This window comes from Bos grunniens, chromosome 2 (assembly GCF_055505025.1).
Source record: "Bos grunniens cultivar Pamir isolate PY7600 chromosome 2, Bosgru_T2T1.0, whole genome shotgun sequence".
NCBI lineage: Eukaryota > Metazoa > Chordata > Mammalia > Artiodactyla > Bovidae > Bos > Bos grunniens.
Genome location: NC_141166.1, coordinates 8,076,049 through 8,091,211, shown reverse-complemented (window position 1 = coordinate 8,091,211; position 15,163 = coordinate 8,076,049). Strand labels below are relative to the sequence as shown.

At 42.7% G+C, this 15,163-nt stretch overlaps 1 protein-coding gene and 1 long non-coding RNA gene across 2 annotated transcripts; one reads left to right on the top strand and one right to left on the bottom strand.

Moving 5' to 3' along the window:
- Positions 1-1,217: 1,217 nt before the first annotated feature.
- On the bottom strand, positions 1,218-5,274 carry PNRC2 (proline rich nuclear receptor coactivator 2). The gene is made up of 3 exons (XM_086328402.1): positions 5,105-5,274; positions 4,150-4,355; positions 1,218-3,280 (listed from the first exon to the last, which is right to left on the bottom strand). The coding sequence occupies exon 3, from the start codon at positions 3,260-3,262 to the stop codon at positions 2,843-2,845; it is 420 nt and encodes a 139-aa protein (XP_086184528.1). The 5' UTR covers positions 3,263-3,280; positions 4,150-4,355; positions 5,105-5,274; the 3' UTR covers positions 1,218-2,842.
- An 8,069-nt stretch (positions 5,275-13,343) lies between these two features.
- Positions 13,344-14,944, top strand: LOC147377388 (uncharacterized). The gene is made up of 2 exons (XR_015137505.1): positions 13,344-14,051; positions 14,797-14,944. It is a non-coding gene; the product is annotated as an uncharacterized LOC147377388 (long non-coding RNA).
- Positions 14,945-15,163: the final 219 nt, after the last annotated feature.

Genomic DNA, 15,163 nt, shown 5'->3' with positions numbered 1-15,163 from the left:
AGAGCACATCTCTGAATGCTAGATAATGAAATAAAACTGGTCAAGGATCCAAAAAATCTTGAATTTTTTTTTATTTTTATTTTTTTAGGTTTAGCTCTGCCTGACAGATTTGTGACTGGGTAGGCTTTCCTCATTTGTATAAGAAGTTGGAGATGTACTTTATCCCACTTATTTTACAAAGTAATTGCCTATGAGAATAGTTAAAGAAACGCTAGAAAACTTACCCAAAACCCTTTGGTTTTTTCCATCTTGTGCTTGCTTCTGGGATGAAGAGAACTTAAGTGTAAAGATAGGTTATAGACTGAAGATTCTGTCGAACTGTATATGCTGCCATCAGAAAGATGACAAATGTAAATTATGACACTGACAAGGCTCATGCTTTTGCTGACCACAGCCCTACAAGATAGATGAGTGCTAAACTTTTTGGTTCTTAGAACAATTTGGGAAATTGATGTCAACATACTTGTTGTAGGCGAACCATAACTGTATCTAAGGTGTAAGTTACCCTTAGCTATTAAAATTTTTGTAGTGAAGAACATTTTTTACCACTTGAGTCAATTCCAAGCCAAAAAATCTAGAAGATATATGTATACATCAAACCTAACTTAATGCCTGGGATAAGGACTGTTCAGTCCAGTGGATTCCAGCACAGCACAAAGGGCACTTGGCAGTTGTTGGCATTATTGCTCACAGAAATTATACTGGGACACAGGAGAAAGGTGACGACTCAGATGTTAGCGTTTGCGTGAGAAAATACAGCCTGGCCCTGGCATCACAGCCTGCTTAGTGTGGAACTTAAAACTACTTTAAGCTGTCCTATCTTTTGGAATGTGTTAGAAAGCCGGTTATAGTTCTTTTTTCCCCCAAGGTCCTCTTGTGAAAACTATATGTTAACAAATAGGTAACACAAATGTTCCTGTCAATTTGAGTAATTCTATTTTTTTTTCTATAAACCTAAGCCATCTTAGGCAATTAAACGTGCTTTACTGAGTAAAATAAATTCAAAAGCTTTATGCACGTTCCTGAAATATTCTATGGCCTTTTCCTGTTAGCCCTGCTGTAAAGAGCAAGTCAGTTCCCTTTTTAATGTATAGCTGCTAATCCAAGACTTTGTCAGCAAATGGGTTGCTTCTTAAAAACCAATGGTTCTATTGTATTTCAGTGGGGTTAATTATGCAAATAGTCATAACAACTTCTATACAATAAAAACAAGCCAGTGGGGAAGAAACAATTTTATTTTTTAATTTCATGCTTCGAATTCATGTATGTACATTAAGTACTATATAAAACTTGTTTTTAGGATATCATCATTTGACTTGGACATCTCACCTCAATTTATTTGGAGAAACAATTTAGCCATTCTGCTTAAAAGTATAAAAAAAAGCTGCCAAATTAGAAAATAGACACCCCCCCCACCCCATACACACACTTTTACTACTGGAATGGCTGTTGTAATTAGCATGTTTAAAGTAAGCAAAACATGTTATCAAGGTATTATGCAAGAAATTACATCTTTTGCAGTAAGTTGGTCCCCTGGGTTGCACCTGTTGACAAGAAAAAAAAATACACTGACGTTCTATCCTATACTCATAGGTTACACAAGCTGTCGAAAGCCAAAAGGAGTCTTTAAGGTTGGAGGGACTGCTTAATAGTTAATCTTTGGGTTTAAGGAAAAAAAATAACCCCATACTGCATTTCACATCTCAAAAATAGCAAGTGTTTTAGCAGCTTAAAACCTTTTCAGTTATATAAAACTTCTTACACTAGGATTTACTTTGAAATATAGTTTACAGCAAGATCAATTATAACATACATACACTGGCACTTCAGCACAAGGGCAAAATTTAAAAACAGGTTGGTTTGTGGGGGTTTTTTTGACCTTTAAAATTAGGCCATAGTATTAAGAGTCCATGTCTTACATTCAGCAAATTTGTACTAAAATATTCTATTTGTATAGGATAAATGCCAACAAAACTTTACATATGCTACAATTTTATTACATATATTTACATGGCTCTTTCCTAGGTATGCAGAACTTTCACATTATACAGCTCCCAACTTTAAAAAAAACTTTGCAGGGATGATTTAAAGCCGTATCACTGTCAGAATAGCTTGTGCAGTGCCATCATACAAAAATGTTATTTTGAAAGCTACTCTGAACACCAAATACTGTTTCTATAAAAATTGGTTTTGGTGCATTTGTTGGCAGACACCTATCCACTGCACACAAGAGGGCCAATGGCTTGTTTCATTCTAAATAGCCCCTAGTGCCCTTCACACATTCACCACCATACAGTTCATTAAAATACTATTCTCTTAAAAAAAAAAATTCACATTTTCTTTAGGCAGTGCATCAGGTTGTTGTCATACTACTGGTTTAGGTGTACTGATTTAGCTGTCTCTAGGACAATAACATCTCAAAGATTCAAATAGTTTTCAACCCCTGTATGTCTTTAACTGGATGCTTATGATCTGATTTACCATCTTAACAAGTCAATCTGCTGACCCATGAAATGATAATCTTCAGTATTTTCCCCCAACAAGCAATATAAAAAGTTGATTCCTTTACTATTCCCCAAATCTAAATTTGAATGGTTTCACTTGTATGGTCACTCAATTGAGAATACTAGTGAAGAGATCAAATACAATTATCCATAATTCAGTTATCTTAAACTGTACTGATTCTACCATCACAGTGCACATAAAACAATTAAGATGAAGTCTAATTATATTTTCTACATTAATCAGTTTTACAGATTAATTCCCTAGTGAATTTGGTCTGAAACAATTGGCAGTTATCCTTAAATATGACTAAGTTTAAATGTTAGTACTTTACCTCATTTTATACCTGTACTTTAAGTAAGGTTTTAAGTTGAAATGTCATTATTTCTTTATCAGAAGGATTAAAGGAAACAGGAACCCAGTGGCTTGGTGGTTTAGGAAGAACACTTGGTGATGGTGGCTCACTAAATTTGGCCCCGGCATAGTTCTGATTAGTTTGAGACTTAAAAAGTAAGGTGGGACTTGATAAGCTAGAGTTCCAGTTTTGATTGTTTGGAAAATTTTTGTTCTTCCCCCCATTTTGCATGGCCTGCCATGCAGCTGATGATGAATTATAAGTATGTCCTCTTTCCTTTTTCTTGTGAACAATCTTCATCTGGGAATTCTGATCCTTGGTCTTCTGTCTACTAAGCTGTTGTTGGTTCTTACTAACATTTCTAGTTTGAGGGGCTGGAATGTTATACCTCTCTCCACCACCCATCTTCAGCTTCTTTGTCACCTGTGAGTGGAAACAAAATACTGAGTGAAATCCCACAAAGTAGTACAAAACTTCAGTGGCCCCAATTTGCAACTCCAAATATCTTGAAGAAGACTCATGTGCTGTTCAGCTTCTTTAGCTTCACTATACTGTTCACAATTACATGTACAGCCTTTATTACCTTCCTAAGAAATTAATGAGTTTACCAACAAATCTAAATAATACTGCATTAAAAAGTTTGTTTAGGATGTGCCCGTGTGCCTGCTCAATCACATCCAACCTTTTGCAATCCCATGGGCTGTAGCCCGCCAGGCTCGTCTGTCCATAGAATTCTCCAGCAAAGAACACGAGTGGGTTTCCGTTTCCTCCACCAGGCGATCTTCCCGACCCAGGGATCTAACCCGGGTCTCGTGCATTGGCGGGTGGATTCTTTATCATGGAGTCCACCTGGGAAGCTCTAGAATGAGTGAGTGAAGTCGCTCAGTCGTGTCCGACTCTCTGCGACCCCATGGACTGTAGCCTAACCAGGTTCCTCAGTCCATGGGATTTTCCAGGCAACAAAACTGGAGTGGGTTGCCATTTCCTTCTCCAGGAGATCTTCCCCACCCAGGGATTGAACCCAGGTCTCCCGCATCGTAGGCAGACGCTTTACCATCTGAGCCACCAGGGAAGATCCTGGTTTGAAATGAGAAGGGGACGACAGAGGATGAGATGGCTGGATGGCATCACTGACTCGATGGACGCGTGAGTCTCAGTGAACTCCAGGAGCTGGTGATGGACAGGGAGGCCTGGCGTGCTGCGATTCATGGGGTCGCAAAGAGTCGGACTCGACTGAGCGACTCATCTGATCATAAAATGTCTGCCCCATTACAACCGTGAGTTTTTGATACCTTTCAGTCTGCTTTTCCGATTGCAGGATTTCCACTACCTGTCCTCTTCCTTGCTGCCACGCCCAGGATAATAGATGTTGCTTTCTGACAGATCCTTTCCTTTGTCTCAATACAGAAGTTTTCATGGGCCGATCTGCTGAGTTCAGCCTAGGAGCTGAGGCCAACATCTGAGTCTCCTCAGCACACAAGTTTGAGAGAAGTCTTAGCTAGAAAAGCAACGATTTCTTCATTATTTCAATTAAAAAACAGAGAAAGTGATCGTTTATATTTACTCCAGAAAAAATTTAAATGGCTACTTACTAAACAATGTCTCACATAGATTTAGTGACCAAAATGTTGTCAAACCATGGAAACGTTAACCTCTACAGCCATGCCAAGAAATGGGCTTAAAATGTGTTTCCTAAAGAGACCGTGTTTTTAAAGTCCCACTAGAATTTCCCAATCTTTAGACACATCACGTATCTGTTTTAGCAGAGCCTCCTCTCCCAACATGTTTACGTCACGCAGCGCTTCCTTTGGTTATGAACTCTTGACTCCTCCCCGTTTTAAAATAAGTTTCACAAGCCGTAACAAGCAGTCAGTTTCCCATCTTAAATATATAAAAACAATCACTATTATAAACATTAAACATTTGCGATTCCACTTGATAGTCCAAGAAACCAAGTTACCAAGCAAGAAGCTCTTATCGAAAGGGTGAGAGGCCCCTCCAGACTGTTTTAACGCCCTAAGGAAATTCGTTTCCAGACCCTGAATCATTCCCAAAGCGAGCCCGGAAAGTTCGGGTCTTCCGCAACGGGGCTGGGCTTCCACGTCGCTCAGCGTTCCTCGAGCCCGGCCCGGGAACCCGCTCCTCCGGACCGCCCGCGCCCCCCAGCCTCGGATCTCGCCTCCTTCCCCCAACAATAGGGAGCGCCGCCACCAACATGGCCGCACCCGTCGCGCCGCCGCCACTCACCGACTTCAAGCCCGGGACTACGGCGGCGGCGGCTTCTGCTCGGCTTCGAAGCCCCCCTCCCCTTCCAGGGAGAGACGAGGCACGGAACGGGCGAAGCCCACGAGCACCGACGAGCTAGTTGCTGGCCACCCCAACGTCTCCACCGACCTCCTCCTCCTGTCTCTACCGACAAAATGGAGGCGGCGGCGAGCGCTGAAGCGGGGCCGGGAGGCGCGGCGGCCAATCAAAACACGCTTTCGCGCGACCCGGCCAATGATACGCGGGCCACCGCCTGTTGCTGGGGCCCGACGGGGCCGAGGGAGGGGAGTTGGCTGTGGCCGAAGGTTTGAAATCCTCCCTGAGAGGAGCATGTCGGGAATAACCGCCGCGGTCCCGGTGGCCGACCCTCTGCAGGGCCCCGGGTGACACTGTCCTCTCCCGGGAGGCGCCCGCCTGGCCAGGCTCGGCACCCAAGGACGCAGTCAGCGCCAACCCGTCACGGCGACTCCGAGCCGTGCGCGCGTCCGGCGCCGGGGAAGGGACGTGAGCGGCTCACCCGGATCGCGGCTTATACCGGGGCTGCCCGGTTCGCGGATCCCGCGGCCCTTGGCACCCGATGGTTCCCCGCCGTGGGGCGTCACTGAAGGCGGCTTTGAGTTCCCGAGTTAAGTTCACCTAACCGTGTAACCAGTCTCTTACGATGCAAGATACTCCACCAAGTTGCTTCCCGAGGCCGACCCTTGGCCACTTAGTCCTGACACTTCGACCGTGTTCCCCTGTCAAGGGAATTACTTTGCAGCTCCCCCAGCTTGTGGTTCCCTCCCGCCCTCCCTGCCCGCAGCCTCGAAATTCTTGAGAAGTTGCCTCCTCTGTGAAGAGGTTTCCGACACTTGTGCGGATCAAGTTAATCAGTTCCTCTTTTGTCCTAAACTTGAGTCACACCGTACTGTAGCTACTTGTCGACCCAGTCACTCACGCACACACTCGTTTGAGCCCAGAGCACATGCTAAGTGCACGAGAAAAGTTTGAGAGAATGGGGCTCTCTCATTTCCCCCTTTCGGCTCCGTTTGTAAGTGAAAGGGGGAAGAAAAGAGTTCAGTTGACTGTGCCACCAAGGTGCCAGGAAGAGGAAAGGGGCAACTTCTTTGGAGTAAATGGATAAGCAACCCAAAGCTGGCGTTTTAAAGGAGAACACCAGTTTCTACAAACATACATTTTTGTTACAAGATTTATGTGTACTTTGTTTAAGTCCCACGATTCGTTTTTTAATCTTGAGTTTTTCTGCTACCATCATCCCCCACCCCAATGTTCTTCTACCCATGGACCTTAAGTTTCTTAAGAAAACCATTTTAAAAGAGGAGTTTGTTAATCAAATTAATTTGGTGAAATGTGTAGAGTAGAAGAGATATTTCTGAGCATGGGACTTTCAGCTGCTAAGCATTATAGTCAAATAAGATGTACATAACAAGGAACTACTACCTCACTGAAAGTGTAATCTGTTTCCTAAAAATTTAAGAAGCTGACTTTAGACATGCAGCTAGATGACAGCTAAGTGGTATTTAATGGATTCAAGACTTTGACTTTTAAAAAGACCATTGCAATGTATTTTTTAATATAGTGGTTTGGGCTTCCCTGGGGGTTCAGTTGGTAAAGAATCCACCTGCAGTGCGGGAGACCTGTGTTCAATCCCTGGGTTGAGAAGGACCGCTGGAGAAGGAACAGGCTACCCACTCCAGGATTCTGGCCTGGAGAATTCCATGGACTGTATAGTCCATGGGGTCCTGAATAGTAGGACAGGACTGAGCGACTTTGACTTTTTGTAAAATGAACAGTCTTGTTTTAGTCTGAACACTTTCTTTTTCTAATTCTTTTTTTATTATCATCATCCAAATATCTTTTAAATTCATCCCTGCTACAATCCTTCTTCTCCCTCCATTCTGCCCTCATGGATCTGATTGTGTTACTTTAAAAAAAAAAAACAAACCTGTATTGGCCCCAAGTTGTATTACAAAATTAAATCAGCCTCCAGACCTTATCTGTATAAACACACCTGTAATGTATTTGAGAGACTTTATTTTTGGAGGTTCCAAAGTCCTGCAGATGGTGACTGCAGCCATGAAATTTCAAAGAAGCTTGTTGCTTAGAAGAAAAGCTATGACTAACCTAGACAGCATGTTAAAAAGCAGAGACATTACCTTGCCAACAAAGGTCCATCTAGTCAAAGCTATGGTTTTTTCAGTAGTCATGTATGAAAGTGAGAGTTCGACTATAAAGAAAGCTGAGTGCCGAAGACCTGATACTTTTGAACTATGGTGTTGGAGAAGACTCTTGGGAGTCCCTTGGACAGCAAGGAGATCAAACCAGTCAATCCTAAAAGAAATCAGTCCTGAATATTCACTGGAAGGACTGATGCTGAAGCTGAAACTCCAATACTTTGGCCACCTGATTCGAAGAACTGACTCAATGGAAGAGACTCTGATGCTGGGAAAGATTGAAGGCAGGAAGAGAGGGGATGACAGAGCATCAGATGGTTGGATGGCATCACTGACTTGATGGACATGAGTTTAAGCAAGCTCCGGGAGTTGGTGATGGACAGGGAAGCCTAGCATATTGCAGTCAATGGGGTCACAAAGAGTCAGACGTGACTGAGCAACTGAACTCTACTGAAGGTATCTGATGCTTGGGTACACACGCATGATGTATTGGATACTTATTCTGCCTCCCTCTGCCCTGTGCTAAGTTGTTTTGTTGACAAGACATTAATATAGAGTAGGTGATATTTTTATCGCCACTGTACAGATAAAGAATCTGAGGCTTAGAACAGTTTAAAGCTGAAAGCCACAAACTAAGGCTTCAAAGCCCACTCCATGTTCCCTGCAGCATCTGTCTCTGACTCACCTCTGTGTCCTCCCCAGGGCCCTCCAAAGAGCACTGTTAAAGCCTACACCATGTCCCAGGCTCCCAGGAGTCTCACAATACAGCTCCAGCCTCATCCTTCATTAATCATTTACCAAGTACTCACAACAGCCCAGAACTGGAAGCAGGAGTGGAAAACACATTCTCTTCAGGACATCCAATATTGTTGTAATTCAGTTGTGTCCAACTCTTTGTGACCCCATGAACTGCAGCCCATGCAGGACCCCAACCTCCCATGGACAGGTTTCCCTGTCCTTTACTATCTTCTGGAGTTTTCTCAAATTCAAGTCCATTCAGTCCATGATGCTATCTAACCACCTTGTCCTCTGTCGTCCTCTTCTCTTTTTGCCTTCAATCTTTCCCAGCATTAGGGTCTTTTCCATTGAGTCAGTTCTTCACATCAGGTGACCAAAGTATTGGAGTTTCAGCTCCAGCATCAGTCCTTCCAATGAATATTCAAGACTGATTTCCTTTAGGATGGACTGGTTGGATCTCCTTGCTGTCCAAGGGACTCTAAAGAGTCTTCTCCAACACCACAGTTCAAAAGCACCAATTCTTCAGCACTCAGCTTTCTTTATGGGCCAACTCGCACACCCATACATGAAAAAATCGTAGCTTTGACTATACAGACCTTTGTCAGCAATGTGATGTCTCCGCTTTTTAATATGCTGTCTAGGTTTGTCATAGCTTTTCTACCAAGGAGCAAGTGTCTTTTAACTTCATGGCAGTCACCATCCACAGTGATTTTGGAACCAAAGAAAATAAAATCTATCACTGTTTCCACTTTTTCCCCATCTATTTGCCATGAAGTGATGGGACTGGATGCCATGATCTTAGTTTTTTGAATGTTGAGTTTTAAGCCAGTTATTTCACTCCCCTCATTCACCCTCATCAAGAGTCTCTTTAGTTCCTCTTCACCTTCTGTCCTTAGAGTTGTGTCATCTGCAAATCTAAGGTTGTTGATATTGCTCCTGACAGTCTTGAGTTCAGCTTGGGATTCCTCCAACATGGCATTTCATGTGATATACTCTACATATAAATTAAATAAGCAGGTGACAATGTACAGCCTTGACGTACTCCTTTTCCAATTTTGAACCAGTCCATTGTTCCAAATAAGGTTCTAACTTTGCTTCTTTACTTGCATACAGGTTTCTCAGGAGGCAGGTAAGGTGGTCTGGTATTCCCATCTCTTTAAGAATTTTCCACAGTTTCTTATGATCCACACAGTCAAAGGTTTTACATTAGTCAATGAAGCAGGAGTAGAAGTTTCTCTGGAATTCTCTTGCTTTTTTTGTGATCCAACAAATGTTGGCACTTTGATCTCTGGTTCCTCTGTCTTTTCTAAACCCAGCTTGTACATCTGGAAGTTCACATACTACTGAAGCCTAGCTTGAAGGATTTTGAGCGTAACCTTGCTAGCTTGTGAAATGAGGGCAACTGTATGGTAATTTGAACATTCTTTGGCATTGCCCTGCTTTGTGGTTGGAATGAAAACTGACCTTTTTAATCCTGTGGCCTCTGCTGAGTTTTACAAATTTGCTGACATATTGACTGCAGCACTTTAACAGCATCATCTTTTAGGATCTTAAATAGCTCAGCTGGAATTCTATTACCTCCACTAGGTTTGTTTGTAGTAGTGCTTCCTAAGGCCCACTTGACTTCATGCTCTAGGATGTCTGGCTCTAGGTGAGTGACCACACCACCATGGTTATCTGGGTCATTAAGACTTTTTTTGGTATAGTTTTTCTGTGTATTCTTGCTACCTCTTCTTAATCTCTTCTGTTTCTGTTAGGTCTTTACCATTTCTGTCCTTTAATGTGCCCGTCCTTGTGTGAAATATCCCCTTGGTATCTCCAGTTTTCTTGAAGAGACTTCTAATCTTTCCCATTCTGTTGTTTTCCTCTGTTTCTTTGCATTGTTCACTTAAGACGGCTTTCTTATCTCTCCTTGCTGTTCTCTGGAACTCTGTGTTCAGTTGGGTATATCTTTCCCTTTCTCCCTTGCCTTTCTCTTCTCTTCATTTCTCAGCTATTGGAAAAGCCCCCTCAGACAACCACTTTGCCTTCTTGCATTTCTTTTTCTTTGGGACGATTTTGGTCACTGTCTCCTGTACAGTGTCACAAACCCCTGTCCATATTTCTCCAGGCACTCTGTCTACTAGATCTAATCCCTTGAATCTATTTGTCCTTCCACTGTACAGTCATAAGGGGTTTGATTCAGGTCATACCTGAGTGGCCTACTGGTTTTCCCAACTTTCTTCAGTTTGAGTCTGAATTTTGGTGTAAGGAACTCATGATCTGAGGCACAGTCAGCTCCCGGTCTTGTTTTTGCTGACTGTATAGAGCCTCTCCATCTTGGGCTGCATAGAATATAATCAATCTGGTTTCAGTATTGAGCATCTGGTGATGTCCATGTGTAGAGTTGTCTCTTGTGTTGTTGGAAAAGGGTGTTTACTATGACCAGTGTGTTCTCTTGACAGAACTCTGTTAACCTTTAACTTGCTTCATTTTGTACTCCAAAGCCAAACTTGCCTGTTATTCCAGGTATCTCTTGACTTCATACTTTTGCATTCCAATCCCCTGTGATGAAAAGGACATCTTTTTTGGGTGTTAGTTCTAGAAGGTCTTGTAGGTCTTCACAGAACTGGTGGTCACTTTTAGCTTCTTTGGCATTAGTGGTTGGAGCATAGACTTGGATTACTGTGATATTGAATGGTTTGCCTTGGAAATGAACCAAGATCATTCTGTCATTTTTCAGATTACACCGAATTACTACATTTTGAATTTTTTGTTGACTATGAAGGCTACTCCCTTTCTTCTAAGGGATTCTTGCCCACAGTAGTAGATATAATGGTCATCTGAATCAAATTCATCCTGTCCTGTCCATTTTAGTTCACTGATTCCTAAGATTCTGATGTTCATCTCTTGCTTCACCATGTCCAATTTACATTGATTCATGGACCTAACATTTCAGGTTTCTATGAAGTATTGTTCATTACAGGATTGGACTTTGCTTTCACCACCAGACACATCCACAACTGAGCGTCATTTCTGCTTTGGCCCAGCCTCTGCATGTCCTAGGCTAGGCTTTAAAGTCAGTTCCACCAACACTATCTAAGTAATGGTTCTCAGTTCAAATAGGAAATTATTGATATAAACAAATAGCTCTCAGGATGTAGAGGAGTTACCAATGCTGGGCACCAAATGCATAATAAATACGTGAGTGCTTCATACCATGCATTTGTTTAACAAAGATTTAGCTGGTGGCTTCTTTGAGACAGGCACTCCATCAAGCCCTGGGAATACAACAGTGAATGAGGCTCCATTCAAGCACTAAACAACTCAAAACCTTTCCCCTTTACTGTATATCAGAGAGGGAAGTTGGTGTCTGGGACATTTGTTTTCTCAGTTCTTCCCCTGAGAATCAAGGACAGGTAGTGCCAATTATATATAAACACAAAAATTAACCTGCTAACATTGGAAAGGAATGCAGATTACGGACATTGTGCTCAGACCCTGTAGAATGGGAGGAAAATGAGAGGATTTCCACATTCATTGACATTCTTTCCCCCTGGGAATCTGTTTTGAATTAGTATCTGTAGGAGCTAAAATCAACAAAACCTACCTAATCTATAAGTAGAAATGAGGCAAAAAAGCATTTCTTTCTTTTTTAAAAATTATTTATTTTTTGGCTGCACTGCATGGCATGCGGGATCTCAGTTCTCCAAACAGGGTTCAAACCCGTGTCCCCTGCATCCCTGCAAGGCATCGTAACCGCTGGACCACCAAGGAAGTCCCCAAAAGGCATTTCTGAAAGTCCAGCTTTGAAAGACTGGTGAGTGGCAGACTGATGCTTATTGTTCAATATTTAGACCCCACAAAGGTCAGGGCTGGTGAGACAAAACACACGCGTTTGCCAAACATTGGGAACAAGTCTCCCATTGAACTGCCTGGCTTTCAGGCTGGATCCCTTACACCCCTGTATGTCAAACAAGCTGGTTTGGTTCTTTTTCTTCTTCAAGCTCATCTATGAATTTGGGGCACAGCTTTGAATACTTGCAGCTCTGTCAGCTGATGGTTTATTTCATTTAGGGGAAGCAAGTTTCCTGGGACCTGCCAAGAGGAAAGTGAACCTCCTGCCTGAAGTTATGTATCTTGGGGGTCTTATCTTGTTGCCAAACTGGTATCAACACACACCCCTCCCCACACAGTGGTTTTGTTTCCTGGGGAAACAGCTGCTGTGGACTTCCCAGTTGCTCACATGCTCCAGAGCAATTGCAAATCAGTCCTCAGCCATTAGAGCGATTTTGGTTTAATTACTAAATGGGGCACAGGAAGTCACTGCAAAACTCCCACACTTTCTGTGATTCTGACCCAAATGTTCTCAATTTCCAGGACCTTTCAAGGCTTCAGATGCCAGGACCCCCAGTCCAGGATCAGAATCTTTAAGGATGGGTGCTGGGGTATTCCAGATCCAGCTGAGGGCTGGCAGAATACACCATTCCCAAATATGCCACTTGGCCACAATGATTATTTTGAGCTAAAGACACTTGAAAAACAATAGGTACAAGAAGGATGCTCTGACCCGCCTTGCCTTTTCTTCCTGAGAACAGGAGAAAATTCTCTTGTGAAAGATATCCCTTTGATATTAGGAGGAAAGAAACAGTCTTATCATCAGCGATGGGGGATCAAGGCCAAGAGAATTCTTACAAACAGAACTTGTCAGAAGTAACTCCAAAATGAAGCAGAACCCTGAGGCCACACCCCCTTCTCCAAGTACAAGTCAGTTCAGTTCAGTTGCTCAGTCATGTCTGACTCTTTGTGACCCCATGGACTGCAGCATGCCAGGCCTCCCTGTCCATCATCAACTCCCGGAGTTTACTCAGACTCATGTCCACTGAGTCGGTGATGCCACCCAACCGTCTCATCCTCTGTTGTCTCCTTCTCCTCCCACATTCAATCTTTTCCAGCATCAGGAAAGTCAGTTCCTGATGAGTCAGTTCTTTGCATCAGGTGGCCAAAGTATTGGAGCTTCAGCTTCAGCATCAGTCCTTCCAGTGAATATTTAGGACTGATTTCCTTTAGGATCGACTGGTTGGATCTCCTTGCTATCTAGGGGACTCTCAAGAGTCTTCTCCAACACCACAGTTCAAAAGCATCAATTCTTTGGAGCAGCTTTCTTTATGCTCCAACTCTCACGTCCATACATGACTCCTGGAAAAACCATAGCTTTGACTAGACAGACCTTTGTCGGCAGCATGATATCTCTGCTTTTTAATATGCTGTCTAGGTTGGTCATACCTTTTCTTGCAAGGAGCAAACATCTTTTAATTTCATGGCTGCAGTCACCACCCACAGTGTTTTTGGAGCCCAAGAAAATAAAGTCTCTCACTATTTCCATCATTTCCCCATCTATTTGCCATGAAGTGATGGGACCAGATGCCATGATCTTAGTTTTTTGAATGTTGAGTTTTAAGCCAGTTGTTTCACGCTCCTCTTTCACTTTCATCAAGAAGCTCCTCAGTTCCTCTTGCTTTCTGCCATAAGGGTGGTGTCACCTGAATATCTGAGGTTATTGATATTTCTCCCAGCAATCTTGATTCCAGCTTGTGCTTCATCCAGCCTGGCATTTCACATGATGTACTCTGCATAGAAGTTACATAAGCAGGATGATAATATACGGCCTTGATGTACTCTTTTCCGAATTTGGAACCAGTCCATTGTTCCATGTCTGGTTCTAACTGTTGCTTCTTGGCCTGCATATAGATTTCTCAGAAGGCAGGTAAGGTGGTCTGGTATTCCCATCTCTTTCAGAATTTTCCACAGTTTGTTGTGATCCACATAGTCAAAGGCTTTGGCCTAGTCAATAAAGCAGAAGTAGATGTTTTTCTGGAACTCTCTTGCTTTTTTGATGATCCAATGGATATTGGCAATTTGATCTCTGGTTCCTCTGCTTTTTCTAAATCCAGCTTGAACATTTGGAATTTCTCGGTTCAGGAAACTGTTGAAGCCTGGCATGGCAAATTTTGAGCATTACTTTGCTAGCATGTGAGGTGAGTGCAATTGGACAGTAGTTTGAACATTCAAGTACAAAGGCCCCTTCATATCTCCTGCCTCTTGTTTAGAGAAAAGTTGAAATCTCCCAGGCCTCCCTGAATCACAAAAGAGCAGGCTCAAGTTAATGATTAGGACAATGGAGTCACAGATTCAGTGTCTGATGCACATTCCTGGGTTGTTTTACAGACACTGTAAGAACTGCCACAATGTAGGGAAAAAGCTAACTGATGACCAGATTGCAACCATGACATAAGCTGCTCCATCTTGAGCAGTACTGAGTCTATGGCTCACACATTTCCCAGAACTGGCTGTAAGAGAATGGGATTAACATTATTGCTCATAATAATCTATATATTTGTTGGCATCAGAATAACTGTAGCTTGTTCTGCCCACATGTGTGAATAGGTGAGTACAACTGTCAGCAAAGAGATTCTACATACCCATGTAGATATTTTCCACTCTAAAGATATGGTGCTCTATATCAGCACGAAGAAGCTACAGAAGATGAACTTTCACCCATGATGCCGTAGAAATGGAATGATGTTCAGACAAGTAGGGATTTCTAAGCAGCTTTTGGCAGAAAAAAAAATCCCTTTGCAGGAAAGAACTCTCTGAAAGAGGCACCCCTTTTTCTTGACACTAATCTTAAACAAGGCACCCCCATGCTGTACTCATCTTCAGCTCTAGCACTCCTTTCAAATCTTTTGATCACACAATATAACTTGTTCGTTCTTTCCGTAGATCGATGAAGTAGAAATGAAGAAATCAACAGATGATCAAATCTCTTCCGTAGCTTCCCCTTCAGCAATCTTTCAAACAAACTGTGTGAACAAGATAACATCTAAATAAAGATCAGGAGTCCTCAAGGACTTACTTTACTTAAAATTCATTTTGCCTTTGGCTTTTTTTCTAATTGAGACAAAATTTAAGTGAAGATCATGAGGCGTCAACAAGCTGGCACACAAGCCTGCACAGTGGGGGATGGTGACAACTCTGACCCCTCATCTCAATGATGAATGGAGATTGCTTCCCTGTTCCCTTTAAAAGTTATCATGGCTGAGCAGAAACTTCAGAGATGGTTTTGGAAGACACTGAGTCCATCTGCCCA